The sequence below is a fragment of the Phascolarctos cinereus genome, unplaced genomic scaffold (genome assembly GCF_003287225.1).
Source record: "Phascolarctos cinereus isolate Bilbo 61053 unplaced genomic scaffold, phaCin_HiC Scaffold_9;HRSCAF=440, whole genome shotgun sequence".
Taxonomy (NCBI): domain Eukaryota; kingdom Metazoa; phylum Chordata; class Mammalia; order Diprotodontia; family Phascolarctidae; genus Phascolarctos; species Phascolarctos cinereus.
In genome coordinates, this window is record NW_027556402.1 from 265,444,826 (window position 1) to 265,460,539 (window position 15,714).

The 15,714-nt window shown below is 53.9% G+C and overlaps 1 protein-coding gene across 1 annotated transcript in view; it reads right to left on the minus strand.

The window, feature by feature from the left end:
• PTDSS2 (phosphatidylserine synthase 2) overlaps nucleotides 1-15,267 on the minus strand; it is a 38,369-nt gene extending 23,102 nt beyond the window's left edge. The window contains exons 1-4 of the mRNA XM_020979400.1: nucleotides 15,044-15,267; nucleotides 7,384-7,485; nucleotides 4,706-4,788; nucleotides 1,438-1,505 (exon numbers count right to left, since the gene is read on the minus strand). Coding sequence (XP_020835059.1) covers nucleotides 1,438-1,505; nucleotides 4,706-4,788; nucleotides 7,384-7,485; nucleotides 15,044-15,201 — 411 coding nt within the window. The 5' untranslated portion in view covers nucleotides 15,202-15,267. The remainder of the gene's footprint in view (nucleotides 1-1,437; nucleotides 1,506-4,705; nucleotides 4,789-7,383; nucleotides 7,486-15,043) is intronic.
• Between the last annotated feature and the right edge of the window lie 447 nt (nucleotides 15,268-15,714).

A 15,714-nucleotide genomic window follows, 5' to 3' on the forward strand; every position in this document is an offset into this window, starting at 1 on the left:
CTGGAAGGGTCCAATGACCTGAGCATCATTAGCAGGGACGGAGGCAGGAAGGCATTCTCTTCCCATCCCTCTGGGAGCCCACTCTCCATCGACAAACCTTCCACACAGTAGCCCATCCCCCACACCCAGGCCTCCACCATTCTTCAGAAATACTCCCCAACCACTCCTGTTCTTTCCCTCCTCTTTGGCTTCTGATCTGCTCATCCAACATGATTAGGGGAAGCCTTTCCTCCACCTTCATCCTTCAGGACCACTGCTGATTTCCCTCCCCCCTTTCTCTCCCTCCCCACCCCTTGGCTGCTGGCACCAGCTCCTGGGACCTGCTTCTCCCCCCCTAGTGCCAGCACACCCCCGTTAGGTGTATTGACAATCAGGGCTGGTCAGCCTGGATTCCGACTCTGGGAGTCCCCCCATAGAGCACAGGTCACATGGGGAAATGAACTCATCTTGTGTGTTTTGCACCAGCCTTGGATGAGGAAGAGCACCCCCACCAAAAAGAACAAAGTGGCCCTATGACCCAGGGCCAGGTCTGAACGCTTAACTTGAGGCTCACTCAGGGAAACTCACCCCTAACACCTTTGTTCCAGGTGACTCTGAGCAGGGGGAGTGGGAGGGAAAGAATGAGAAGGAAAGGAAATGGGGAAGGGAGAGAGAATGAGAAGGGGGAGGGGAGGAGTGAAACCACCCAAAGAGGTCAGCACTCAAGGGTAAGGGGCTGAAGGGTGGGGAATCCTGATACCCCTGAAAAGGAAGTGATCAGGTCTGGTCTCAAGAGGAAAACAGACACTTTGGGAACACGAATCTTCTCTAAGCACACACTGACCAGAAGGTCCTTCGCTCAAGAAGAAATGACCTGGCCTGGCAGGGGTTGGGGGCCTAAACGCCAACCCTGGTCTAGGGAGGATGGGCCTCAGAACCCTCAGGTCTGACTTCCACCCAGGGAGAGAGCCCACAGCAATGCCCTGCTCACTGGAGAGCTCCCGGGGGGGAGGGCAGCCCAGGCCCCCTCGCTGAGCTGGATCTCCAAATGAGATCTTGTTCCGTTGAGATCTGAGGCATTGGTTGCAGGCGCCCCAGATTCTTTGCCAGGAGAGACAAAGTGTCTGCTTCCAGGGCCTGACATGTTAGTTAAAGAGGGTGGTGCTTTAAGATGATCCCATGAGCTATCAGGTGCTCGCTCCCTGAGTAAACTGGCTGGGTAAGCTAGCCCACATGGGGCTTCCCAGAAGACCAGGGCCACCTCCACATGTTACTGTGGCTGCTCCCCTCCTCCTGGGTAGGGCGTGGCCCTAGACCCCCCCCCCCCAGTCTACAAGACAGCACGCGCTCAATGGTTTTGAGGTGGGGGAGGGGAGGTCTTTCTGTCCTTTCCAGCCCTGACACCACCTTGGCCCCGCGACAGTCCATGCTCAGCATGGCAATGACAAAGCGGCTTACCTGGAAGAGGATGAAGATGAGGAAGAGCTCGTAGACGACGCTGACGCACAGCCAGAACCTCCAGTAAGCTACAAGGACAGAGAAGCAGCAGGTGTTGACCTCTGGTCTCACTCACCCCAGGGGGCTGAAAGGAGGCTTCCTCCGGCCAACCCAGCAATGCCCAAGGCTTGAATTCCTTCCAAGGGCCTACCGGGCCATTCCCCTCAGCTTGGGCAGCCACAGGCCCTGCCTTGTACCTCCTAAGACCAGGGAGTCCTTGACTGAGGGCTGCACCCTCGGACCACAGGGGCAGCAACCAGACAAAGCTCCCCAAGTCCACAGCTGGCGCGTCCATTGGTGGCAGCTTGTCCTCTGCCCTGGAAGCCACGAGTCCACACCAGCAGAAGGGTGGGTGAAGGCACTGGCATCACCCGTCACCCACAAGAAGGACAGACCACCATCTTCAGGGATTTCAAGGCCTGTCCAGGGCTGGATGTTGGAAAACCCGCTGATGCCCTGACTCTATAGAACACTCCCTCCCTGCTTTTCTTCCAGGGATTCAGTCTCAGCATCACCAGAAACGGGGACGTTCCCTTTCTAGAAGACATCACTGGTGTAGTTCCTAAGCCTACTCCGACGATGCCTTTCACCAAACCTGCCGCCAGCATCGTGCTGGGGCCTCCATTCCTAGGCTAGTTACCCCTCCAACCTCCACTGCTCCCCACCCAAATGGCCCCCACTGACTGAACCCTCAAGGCCCAACAAGGCCCAGGCTTCACTTGTATACCTCCAGGTAAGGGAGCTCACCACCTCCTGAGGAACTCATTCTTTGCCTCTTTTCTGATCTCAGTGCTGCTTGGGGGTACCCAACCACGCCCATCTATTTCTCTGCCTCACCTCCTCCCAATCCTCTCACTGGGGTGGCTTCCTTGGGACCATCCCTAGATGATCGACATCCTTTCTCACTCGGGGAGGCACAGGACAGGGCAGGAGTCCACTTCGCACAGTGCCTGGCATGGAGACTGACTGAGGGTGTTTTCTCAGCTTCAACTACCCTAAGGAAAAACACCCTGATTTTTATCCAACAGTCGTCTAACCCTAAATGTCTCTCTTACCTGAGCTCTGTGAAGCTCATTTGTCCAAAGACAAGAGGTAACCTTTCTATTTATCCCTACTGAATTCCATCTTGTCAGATCCAGCCCAGTGTTCTAGCCTGTCTAGTCTTTGTGTCTCTTGACTCTTGTCATCCGCTGAGTGACTCCTATCAGCATGGCATCCCCCTAAAATGTGCTGAGCCTTCCATCTGTGCCTTTATGCAATCACTGACCAAAATAGTTACCACACAAAGCCAAGCGCAGATCCCTGAGGCACTCCACTGGAGACTTCCTTCAAAGCCCACTTCTTAACATGTGCCCCACTCACTTCAGTAATTACAGTCTAGCCAACATCTCATCACCTTTTCTAGGTAAACAGTGCGAAATTCTTTATCAGATATTGTAATAAAATTGGAAACAATCCACAGAGGAAAGGCACTAGAAATAGAGGCCTCAGGGAAGGCTTCTTTTAGGAGGTAAGATTTGAGCTGGGACTTAGAGGGAGCCAGGGAAGCCAGGGGACAGAGAGGAGAAGGGACAGTCTGAGAGATGTGTGCTTTGGGGAGATCACTTTGGTGGCTAAATGCTAGATGGAATGAAAGGCAGGCAGACCCTCCAGCAGGTACTGTACCCAGGTGGGGGCAGTCAGAGGAGAGAAGAGGGAATACTGGGGAGATACTGCAGAGGTAAAAAGGACCAGAGATGCTTTAGAGGTGAAATGGACCAGAGATGGTGCAGAGGAGGTATTGACCAGAGGTGCAGCAGAGGTGAAGTGGACCAGAGGTGCTGCAGAGGTGAAACGGACCAGACGTGCTGCAGAGGTGAAACGGACCAGAGGTGCTGCACAGGTGAAACGGACCAGAGGTGCAGCAGAGGTGAAGTGGACCAGACGTGCTGCAGAGGTGAAACGGACCAGACGTGCTGCAGAGGTGAAACGGACCAGAGGTGCTGCAGAGGTGAAATGGACCAGAGGTGCAGCAGAGGTGAAATGGACCAGAGGTGCTGCAGAGGTGAAGCGGACCAGGGGTGCTGCAGAGGTGAAACGGACCAGGGGTGCTGCAGAGGTGAAACAGACCAGGGGTGCTGCAGAGGTGAAGTGGACCAGGGGTGCTGCAGAGGTGGAATCGACAGGCCTTGACATCATATTGGATATGGGCACAAGAGAGTAAAGAGCCCAAGATGACTCCTGGGTTGTGAGCCTAAGGGACTGAGAGGAGAGCATTGCTCCCCACAGTCATAAAAAAAATGAGGGGTGAAGAGGGGAGTGTTGTGGGGTGGAGAGAGGTTAAGATCATGAGCTCTGCTTTGGACATATTTAGTTGAAGGTATCTGCTGGATGTCCAGTTCAAGATGTCTGAAAGGCAGCTGGAGATGCAAGACTGGAGGTCGACAGAGAGGCTGGGGCAGGAAAAGGAGATCGGAGCATCACGAGCATAAAGAATGTAGTTAAATCCATGGGAGCTGATGAGATCACCAAGTGAAGTAGTTTAGAGGGAAAAACAGCAGAGGGTCCCATGGTTAGAGGGCATGATCTGGAGGAGGATCCACCCAAGGATACTGAAGAGGAGAGGGCAGAGAGGAAGGACGAGAGCCACGAGGGGGGGAGGGGTGTCCTGAAAACCTAAAGAGAAGAGAGGGTCTAGGAGAAGAGTGATCACCAGTGTCCAAAGTCACAAAGAGGTCAAGGAGAAGGAGGACTGAGAAAAAAGACCACTGGGGATCTAAAAGACGGGGGATAAGTCTGCCTGGGCCACCTGAATAGAAGACTCCAAAGCCTTTCTGGGTGAGACGTGGGGAAGCACTTTGCAGAGAAGCAGATCTATGGTTGCAGTCTGATGCACAATCTCATTGGATGGACAGACCTTGTACTCACTCCAGGCCGTGCTGGCTCCCCCCCACCCCAGTCTCCCCATGGTCTGCCCAGGCCAGAGTTGCCAGGCCTCTGCGGAGACCTCACCCAGAATTCTTGGGAGCTACGGAGGGCACCAAACCCCATCCTCTCATTGGAGGCTACCTGGTCCCCACACAGTGGCCAACTACTGTTCCCCCAGGAACCTCACTTCATCCATATACCTGGAGAGGTTTAAGGTCACTGCCCCAGGGGCTCTTCAAGGCAGGCAGAGTCTTGTGTGCCCAGTCACCAACAGCCACCCTTAAGGGCAATGCAGTAAATCCAACAGTGAATGACAAGTTACCTGGGTGAGGTCTGGAGAACGGTCCATCTTTGGCCTGTGTGACTCCAAAGCACAAGAAAACTAAGATGCTGGCCACGACCCCTCTGAGGACAAAGAGCAAAGAGCCCTTCAGTGTCTGTGCTACTGCCCTGGGCACACCGCCCCCCCCCCCAGAATCTCCAAGTCACCTCCCCCCTTAAGGCTGCCCCCTAAGAGAGCAGCCCAAGAGCTAGGCCCTTCTATTCCAAAGGGGCTCCCCACCTCTCCTCTTCAAGAGAGCTGAGTCCCACACTGACTTGTGAGGCAGCCACAGGGCAGTGCCCCTAGAGTCAGGAAGACCCAAGTTCACATCCAGCCTCAGACACTGCCTAGCAGGGTGACCCTGGGTAAATGCTGAATCCGTCTGCCTCAGTTTCCTCATCTGTGAATTAAGGGTAAGAACAACAAAACTGACATCCCAGGGTTCCTGTGGGGATCAAATGAGGTAACATTTGTTAGGTGCTTGGCTTGGGGCCTGGCACACAGTAGGTGCTATACAGATGCTGATTCTGTGTGTTCCCTTTTGTGTCCCCTCCTCTCCCTGAAAGCAGCTCTATGCTTCGTGAAGGTTACAGCACAGACACCACCCATCACAGCCCACACCCTGCTTTACTGTGTTCGATCAGACTTCCAACTACCAGAGAGCCCCTTGATTTTATCTTGGACACACCTGACCCCAAGAAGCTGCTAATTCACTCTCCAGCCTCCCCCCAAAAAGCCCAGGAGGTGGTCTTTAAGGGAGCACACTGGTACTAGGAACTCATGCAGCAGAGTCTGCTTGTCCATGGAGGACCCTGGCAAGAACACCCCTGAGGGCTGATGTGGCCTTCATGATCAACATGAGCTAAGGCCGGCAATGGGGGGCTCTTCAACCTCTCAGCAGGCCCTTTGTACCTCACCAGGAACAAGATCTGACTCAAAGCACTAGCGAAAGAAGAAGCTCCCAGTATCTCTGTCCCATCTGAAGTTGCAGTGAGTGCAAAAGCCAAGCCAAAGGCTCAACACCAATGCACCACAGGCAGAGCATACAACTTCTTATAGGAAAAGTAAAGTGAGTTGCAGGAGGGGACCTCAATTTACTCCTCTCAGGGTAAATCTAACCATAAAATAAAAAAGAAGTCAAGAAGAATAAAAGCTTAGAAAAGTTAGATATGACTGACCTTTGGAGAATACTGAGCAAGAATAGAAAGGAGTATATCTATTTCTCATGTGTGCATGTGATACCTCTACAAAAAATTGACCGAGCATCGGACATAAAAACCTTACAAAGAAATGTAACCAGAAAAGCAGAAATACTAAATGCACCTTTTTCTGAACATGATGCAACAAAAATAATACATTCAAAAAACAGTCTCTGAAGCAGAGATAAAAAGTTAATTGGAAACTAAATAACCTAATTCTAAAAAATGAGTGGGTCTGAGAACAAATCACAGAAACAATCAATAAGGTCACTAAAGACCATAACAATGAGACAAAGTTCCAAAATTTGTGTGTTGGAGCCAAAGCTACTTAGGAGAAAATTCTTATCTCTAAATATATCAATTTAAAAAAAAAGAGAAAGAAAAGGTGGCACAGTGGATAGAGTACCGGCACTGAAGTCAGAATGACCTGAGTTCAAATGCGGTCTCAGACACATAAGACTCACTAGCTGTGTGTGACTCTGAGCAAGTCACTTAACCCCAAATGCCTAACCAAAAAAAACCAAAAACCAAAAACCAAATTAACAAATTGAGCATGTAACTAAACAAACTAGAAAAACATCAAATTAAAACCCTCCCAATTAAACATCAAAACAGAAATCCAGAAAATCAAAGGCAGATTAAAAAACTGAGTCAAAAAAACCCAAACAAAACATTAAACCAATAAGTAAAGCTAGGAGCTGATTTTATGAAAGAAAGAAAAAATAAACCATTGGCTAAACTGATTGTTAAAAGAAGAAAAACAAATTACCAATGTCAAAAGTAAAAAGGGTAAATGCACAACTAATGAAGATGAAATTAAAGCAATTACTAAAAGCTATTTTGCCCAACCAAATGCCAATAGTACTGACAATTTAAATGAAATGGATGAACTATTTACAAAAATATAAATTGCCCAGATTAAAAAAAGAGGAAATAGAAAAAGAAATCGAACAAGCCAAATATGAGCTCCCTAAGACAAGAAACTCAAGACCAGATGGATTTACAAGCAAATCCTACCAAATATTTCAAGAACAACTAATTCCAAAAAAATAGGTAAAGAGTCCTACCAAATTCCTTCTATCACACAAATATGGTTTTGATACCTGAACCAGGGAAAGCAAAAGCAAAGAAAGAAAACTACAGACAGTTCCATTTCTAGACAACTGAAGGCAGCCACCCGCCATTTTCTCCCTTCCCACCAGGCCAAAGTCCTCTGGAAGCCTGTGGAGCATTTTATCCCCAACAGACCTGTCATGCACTCAAACACAAGCAGGTTCTGGGGCATGCTGGGGTCCTAGGCCAGGCGACAGCAACAGCAGGGACAGCCCCAGAACAATGGCGGGCCTGAGCTTCCTCACCAAAGAGGTGAACAGGCACCTCTCTAAGACACTCCTGATGAACCACCATTTCTGTCTGGCTCGCTGGCTATAACTCTAGGGGAGAATGGACCCAGGAAGCAGGCCTGAGGCCCAGGCTTACCGTTTGGTGTTGTAGGCAGTATCCTGAGGAGTCTCTTCCAGCAGGGTCACGTAGCCAAGGGCGCAGGTGAGGATGAACAAGACCGTTAAGGTGTGAGCTCTCCTGAAACACATGGAAAAAGGAACAGTTACAAAAGTCGGGCGCTTTCACTCCATCATTAGTCACGCGCACTGAAGGACTTCCAGGGTCATCTAGTCTCACTTAGACTTGAGCTCTGACCCCAGACCCTCCATTTTAAGCAGTGCCCACATTCCTTCCTCCTCCTGCCTTCCCTCCTGGCTCTGCCCATTAGCGCAGACTGTGTGCCAGGCATCGTGCTAAGCCTGGCAATACAAGGGAGGCAAAAGCCAGCCCTGCCCTCGGGGAGTTCCCCAGGAGGAGACATCACATGAACAAGGATGTACAAACAACAGATGTCCAGGCTAAAACAGAACAGTCCACAGAGGAAAGGAAGCTACTGAGATTAGGGAGGCCTGCGATTTCAACTGGGCCCTCAAGGAAGCCAAGGAAGCTGGGGAAGCGCCTTGTGCCCGTGACAGCCGGTACTTAGCCCAGTGCCTGGCACACAGTAGGTGCTTGAAAAATATGTGGAGGGGAAGACAGGAAGGGTTGGACAGTTATGAAGAGGATTCTATGGGTGTGACCCTAGAGGGAACAGGTGTACTGAATGTACTGAAGGTGGAGGACACAGTGGGACCCGAACGTAGGAAGATCACTTCGCAGGGAAGATGTGTGGGGTGGGGCTGGGAGAGACACGAAGCAGGCAGACTCCCCAGCATTTACTGCCAGGGTCCAGGTTTGAGGCTGAGAGCCTGCACCAGGGCCAGGGCAGTGTCACAGGAGAGAAGGGGGCATCCTGGGGGCTAGGGTGAGGGTGACTACCTTCCATGTGAGCTCTCCCCCTGGGAGAGCCCTCAGCACAGTGCCTGGCACACAGTAAGGGATTAATAAATCAGTGCAATGATTGACCATGACTCCCGAGGACCAACAGAGAGGGCCTGTCTGAACACACGTGGGGACTCATTTTTCCTGACTCTGGGGATAGGGCCCTACGCTCAGTGACTCTCTTTTCAGTGGGTGGGGAGAAGTGAGATGGAGAAAACATTACAAATGGATTTGAACACTGCCTTCACTTTCTGGAGGCAGAGAGCCCTCTCAGGAAGGCAGGGCTTCTGAACCTTATCTGTGTCCCCTTGGCATTCTGGGGAAGCTCACAGACCCCTTCCCAGAATGCTGTTTTCAAATGTATAAGGTGAAACACAAGCATTTATAAAGGAAGCCAATTAAACTAAAACAATGATGAAGACACCTATTTTTCTAAAAGCCCAAGTTCCCAGACATCCCCCTGCAAATCCACCCTCAGACCCATTGGGAGTCTATGCCCTGCCTCTAAAGTTTAACCTGAAACTTCTAAACCTGCACCCCACAGGCCCATCCACAAGTGCTCGTGTCAGGCAACGGCAGTGAGCAGACACTGGGACTGACAGCTGGAAGCTCCCCCAACGGAGGAGGAGGCTGCAAGAGTGTCCATTACATGCCATGAACATTACATGCTCAAAGAACAGCTTGGACCTCCGGGGAAGGAAGGCACATAACCCAGGGCCCATACTCCTATACCAGCAAAAATCTGAAATTCAGACCAGGCCAAGGAAGGACCACAAAACAGTGAGAAACTAGAGGAAGTAGCCCCCTTCTGCTCCAGAATGGCAGGAGACACCAGCCAGAAGCCTGCAGGCCACAGGAAAGGGGACCACTAGGTAAAGTCAACCCCAGCCCATGGCCCCCCAGCCTGACCACAAGTGGCCTAGAGGGCTCTGCATTAAGAGGCTCCCCCAAGGAACCGCTCCTCCCCCAAGGGGAGGTCAGAAATCTAGAGGAGAACCTTGGAAACCAAAAGTACCAGGTAGCAGTGCCCCTGGGCCTCACTCAGGTGTCCAAGGGCTCCCAAGCCCTCTGTCCTGAGACACCACAGGGGGCCAACCACAGCACCCCACCCCAGGAGCAGAAGTGGCTGCTGACCACTGGGTGGGCTGGGCCACATCTGAGTACCTGTTATGATAGGTTTTGTTCTTTAGGAGTTTAATTGAAGGGCTGGGTAGAGGGTGGGAGTGGAGGGGATGGGGAGAGGTGGGGCAAGCAACATTAATGCCAACAAAAGGGCCAGTGGGAAAATGTGAGCTGCACCCAAGAGAATATAGGGAAGTCAGGAAGGATGGACAAATGGATAGATCTATGGATGGATGGACACATAGAGGGATGGATGGAAGGATGGACAGGTGGGTAAATGGATAGATAGATAGATGGATGGATGGATGGATGGGTGGGTGGATGGACAGACAGATAGATGGATGGATGGACAGGCAGATGGACAGATGGGTGAATGGATGAATGGATGGACGGATGGGGGGGTGGATAGACAGATAGATGGATGGATGGACAGATGGCCAGACAGACAGCTATGAAATAGGTCACAGAGCCAGTTGCATCCTCATGAGGCCTTATGGAGGCAGCTGGCTTCCTGGCAATCTTCTCTTTGTGTTCTGCTAGGAATATGGAAATGCTTATTTTGGGGTGTTCTGATTTCAGAATAAAAACCCTTCAACTTTTCCAAAAGAGTATCTACACTTCCCAGGGAAGTGTGGTCAGTGATCTCTTGCTCAGAAAAGAATCTCTTGTGGGAGGCTCTGGAGCCAGGCATCTCTTCCTCATGAGGCCTCCTTTCCCATCAAACCAGTACCAGGCCCTGACTCCCCACCCCCCACCCCCCACCCCCCACCCCCCAGGGGCTCCTCTCCAAACAGTCAAAGGTTATTCTTGCATTAAGGAAACCCTGTGAATTCTCACTGCCACCCATATGGCTCTGGCCTCCTGAGGGGCCTAGCCAGTTGAGGGGGGTGAGGGTGGGGGCACCCTGATGAATGGAGCCAAAGGTAGAGCCTTGAGATTCTTTCCCCCAAGAACCTCAAACAGTTGCTACCCTGCGCCAAGGCACTGAAACTCCTGGGACCACCAAAGCTAGGAAGGTCCCAGGGATGGACTGTGATGCTTCATCCCTTCTGGAGCCCAAGGTCACAGGATAACAGAAGGGCAGGAAAATTGTAGCTGGGTGAGGTAACTCCAGGTGGCCCAAGGAGGAGAGTGGGTGGTTGGGTACTGGGAGCTTCCAGCTTGGGTAAGGAGGGGAGAGGGGAGAGGGAGGGGAAGGGGAGGGAAAATGGAAAGGGGGCAAAAGAAGAGGGAAGGGGAAAGGGGAGAAGAAGGAAGGAGGGAGCAGGGAGGAGAAAGGAAAAGAAGGAGTAGGGAAAGGGAAGAGGATGGGGGAAGGGAGAGAAGAGGGAAGGAGAAGGGAAAAATTCTCACAAAATGCTGAGCCAAGTATACATCACACCACTCAAAACTAAAGCTTCCTGTGCTGAAAGAATCTGTTGGGAGATTCTGGAGAAAAAAACTGCTTTGAAATAGGAATTTCAACTTGCCTAAGGCCACAAAGGTAGGAGGCCCAGGAGCAGGAATTTGAAGCCAGATTCTTCTCACATTATGGCCAGAAGCAGGGGCCTAAAGGATGCAGTCATCTTGGCTTTTCTCTGTCCCCCAAGGACCCCTCAAAGGCAAACCCAAGACCCCACAAGCTTTGCCTCAGACGACCTGACTCCTGAGCTCCAGGACCACCAAGGCCCCCGCATTGGTTTAGAACAACGCGCTGTATGACTGTGAAGAGGATCTGGGAGTGGTTCAGCCAGCATGCTCTCCCTCCCTCCAGACTAAAGTCCAAGCTGGCTCGAACCATTCATAACTCCTCTCTGAACCCCTATCGTGTACAACATGAGCACCCAATCACGCTCTTAGAGCTGATATCTGTACCATCCACCCAAGATCCCCGAGATGCATCCTCTGGTCCAAAAGTAGAGCAGGCCAAACATCCCAACTGTTGGCCGTGGTGACTTGGCCACTCACACTGCTTGGATGAGCCAGGAATCACCAGCTCTACACCTTCTGCCTCCTCCCCTCCCCCCCTTCCTGAGGCCATGGCCCTGAAGGATTCATGGGCTGGGCTGGAAGGGCCAGCAGATCTTTCCACCAGCTATGGGGCGAGACACTCCAATGTGTTATTTCCCCAAATGGGAAGGTGAGCTGTCATCTGGGGAACTTTCTCATTCATTCCTTTGTGGAGCTCTTGGTTCCCTCCTGCCTCCTGCCATCTCTCAAAGATCACAGATCACCTCTTCAGGAGCCCAGGATGCAGCTCTCTGACCGACCCCCTGGGGACCTTCTCATCACTTTATTCAGTGGGTCATGGCCACTCATGCTCCTAGGCAGGGAAGAGAGGAAGAGCTGGGCCTCCTCTCTAGCCTCCTGGCCCTTTGTCTCTCATACCTCAGGCTGGTGAGAGCTGGGCATCAGAAGCCCCACATCCACAGGCAGATAGACGCCCAGATAGCACAGAGTTTACGGGCTCGAGTTCCTGGGAGACAGGGAGGGAGAACATGGCACAGTCCCTCACCCATTCCACCCCCTGTGAGCAATGCCCAAGGCTGGGGCTGCAGGGACCCCAAGGAGCAGCCGGCACAAAGCTGGACAGGAATGCAGGCCAAGTCTCCCTGGCTGATGCCCCGGGGGGTGGGGTGGGGTGAAGGTTCAATGACCACCTCTGAGCCTACGCCCTCTTTTTCACCCAACAACTCCAACTGTCTGCTGGCCAAGGGCCCTGCCCTCCTGCAGGTGACCCAGGCCTGGAAGCTTTCCCTAGGCCTCCCCACACCCTTCCTCTTGACTCATGCCTGGGGCTTGGTCCTGTCCCTGGTCTTCTTGCTTTGGGTTTGCCCCCTCACTACTCCATCCTTCTCACAACTGCCAAAATAATTTCCCTCTAACCCTGCTCAGAGGAGAAAAGGCAACCCCCTCCTTCCTTGGGCAATCTGGGTGCAAGCCACCTTTGCCCACCTGCTTCCCCTGGCCCCTCTCCACCAACCGTGCTGGGCCATGACCTCACCAGCCTTCTCCTTCCCTCCAAAAGAAGCCAAACACCTCTGTAGGAGAACAGATGCCCCCCTGCATCATCACAAAGAAATCCTTCCTCTGTCCAGCTGTCCACACAAGACCTCCCCCGGGAGCACCCTGGGGCAGATGTGACTGGGAGACAGGAGTCTCAAACTGTCTGGAGCCAGACATGGCAGTGGGCAGCGAACTTGGCCAGCAAGGGCTCACAGGGTCACTGCCCAGAAGCCACGAGCCCTTGGGGCCTCCAGGGAGCATGTGGCAGCTGGGGATGCCCCTGAGGGGGCCTGATTCCACTGGAGGGTCCGGGAAGGAATGAATACGAGTGAAAAGACCCTGGCTTCAGGTTGCAGGTAAGGGGTCATGACAAGTCTCTCCCCTTGGCTGGCCCACAGTTCCAACCAGATTGTCTTTCATTCAAAAAGCATTATGGGGCTCCTGTATGAAATAAACAATGGAGGTGCTACCCCTCCCCAGCAGGCCCTGCTCAGCCCAGCATCAAGGTGGGGAGCCCCTGGCTGCCTGGGATTCCACCTGAGGGCTTAGCCTTGGAAGCCTCCAGAACCAGCATACAACCTGCTCAGACCTGCCCTTCCAGCAACCAGCTTGGGGGCATAGAGAAGGATGGCTGGGAAGGGGAGAGCCCAGGAGAGAGAGACTAGAGGGCCCGAGGAGTTCTGGGGGAAAGATAAGGCTTTGTTCTGCCTTGGGAACATGAAGGTGCTGACGTTCAAAGGGGGGTTGGATGTGTAAGCCTGCGGAGGTTGGCATGTCCAGAGGATAGCTGAATCCTTAGCTGGGGCAGAGCTTTGGGGAACCACTGCCCAGGAGGCAAGGTGGCAGGGATGACCAAGGAAGACAGACATGGACATTAAGAAGGGAAGGCAGGAAAGAGCAGCGGATGGCCAAGAGCACCCAGAGCTGCATTTAGGGTCTGTGGGGATGCTGAAGAGAGAGGAAGGGGAGGGACCAGGTCAAGCCCAGTAGGGGTGGGGGGCAGGACCCATCAAGGGCCCAAGGAGACAGACAAGAGAGGCTCTCTGCCCTGCAGGTCCTAGCACCTGCGCATGGGGAGGCTGCCAGGGGCTAGGCAGACAGAGGAAGAAGACGAAGCGAGCCAGGGAGCCACCTCCCCCATGGAGGCCAGGACTGGGTGAGAAGGGAAGTAGAAAGGAGTATAACCCTCTGACCCCTAAGTCTGCACCCATCTGGGAGCTCAGCTGTTCCCTACCACCCACACAGCTGAAGGGCAGGTGCTGGGAAAGAAAGGCAGCCAGGGAATCTAGCTTCAGACACTTACAAACACTGTGACCTTAGGGAAGACCCTGAACCACTTTGTGCCTCAGTTTCCCTATCTGTTAAAATGGGGATCTGAACATCCCCGACTTCACAGAGCTGTGGTGGGGAGCACTTTGAGAACACTAAAGGGCTCTAGAAAGGCTGGCTCTAATTTACCATCACCATCGTTATTAATGACTTCCTGGAACCTCAGCTTCCTCCCCTGTAGACTGGAGAGGCATGTAGTCCAACAGCTGTTGGGTGGCCTTGATGTCATCCTGACCCACAGTGTGACCATGTGTCTTGGTGATCTGTGTTTAGGCAGCAGCCTAAGGAAATGAGAGCCAAACCATCCCCGGCCTCCAAGTTCCCCAGACTCCCAAGCCAGGCTTTATCCCTGACTCCTCACTCTGCCTCTCCCCCCTCCCCCCCAATCCAAGATGGTGCCAAGACCTGTTGGTTTCACCTTTGCACCATCCCTGGTCCATTTCACTTCTGCAGCATCTCTACACCATTTCTTATCCATTAGAATTTAGCAACACCTCACCAATCCTTCCTTCGCTTCTGAGACACTGCCACCCTCCCAAGTATAGGTCCTCACATCCCCAGGCCTGGTCTACTACACTACAATAGACTCCGTCTGTCTCAAATCCTCCCCCCCCCACCCCCTCAGCCCCATTCCAGTCAACCGTCCACTTAGGTATCAAATTGATCTTCCTAAAGGGCAGGTCACTCAGAGCCCTTCATAACCTGCCCCCTCCTCCCTTTCCAGTCTTCTTACACCTCATTCCCTGACACATACTCCTCCACGCAGTGACCCTGGCCTCCTGGCTGTCCCACCAACAAGACCTTCCGTCTCCAGACTGAGCCTTTGCCTGGAATGCCGTCCCAGCCCCAGCTTCCCCAGCTGCCTTTAAGTCGTACCCTGATTCCTGATCCCACCCGTGCCTCCCCAGAGTGGATTACTCCCATTTATCCGCTCCACGCATAGCGGTCCCTGGAGACTCAGAGCCCACGAGGGCAGGGAACGCCAGCACAGAGCCTGGTACACAGTAGGCGCTTAATGAATGCCTGCTGATGACCTTCTACAAGAAGCCTTCCCCGACCCTCGGCCACACCGAGGGGGGGTCTCCTCTAGGCTCTAGAGATGAGGGGGTCCGCGGCACCGCCAGGGCCAAAGAAAGGTCAGAGGGTCAAAGGGGGGGCTCCGAACGCCGCAGCAGGGATGAACGGGGGTCACGGGGTCAGATACGGCGATGGGGGAGGGGCTCCCGGCGCCTTCCCGGGAGGGGGGGGAAGGCAGGGGCCGGCGCGGGGTCGCGATCCCCTGCGCACGCGCGCCCCTTCCCCGCGTACGCGAACACCCGCGCGCCTGCCCGCCGCTCACCAGAAGAAGGTGTTGGTGCCGTCATCGTACACTTCGGACTCGGTGCTGCGGCGCGCCCCTGTCCCAGCCCCGGGCCCGGGCTCTACCGGCGGCCCTTCCAGCGAGGCCTTGCCCTGCGGCTCCGGGCCCGGAGCGTCCCTGCGCTCGACCCGGCGCATGGCGTTGGCGTCGGCTCCACACTGCTCGCCTCCAGCTTCGGCTCGGCCCGCCCGCTGCGCCCCGCCCCCGGCCCGCCCCGCACGCACACCCCGCCCCCGGCCCGCCCCGCACGCAGGGTTGCCCGGCTCATGTCATTGGACGCTGCTCCCGGACCGCAAGCCGCGCTGTGGCGCCTAGTCCCAAGCAGCGGGCCGGAGGGACGCGGGCTGGTTGCCAAGGTGACGCCCTCATCCCGCCCCTGGCGCACGCCGCGTTAGCTCCGCAGCCGCGCGGCATGCTGGGAAGTATAGCCACGCCACGCCCCTCGAACGCAGCGCGTCAGCGCACGGCTCCTCGCGCAGCTGCCGAGCCTCACGGCGTCCTGGGATTCGTAGTCCCGGCCCTGCTCCCGCTCCCGCCCGCAACATGATCGTCCGGTCCCTACAGCAGCCCCAGCAGTCGGGGTCCTCGCTGGCCCTCTGGGTGCGAACAAGCCATCCCTGGGCGCCCTCAATCTACCAGTCCTTGAGCCC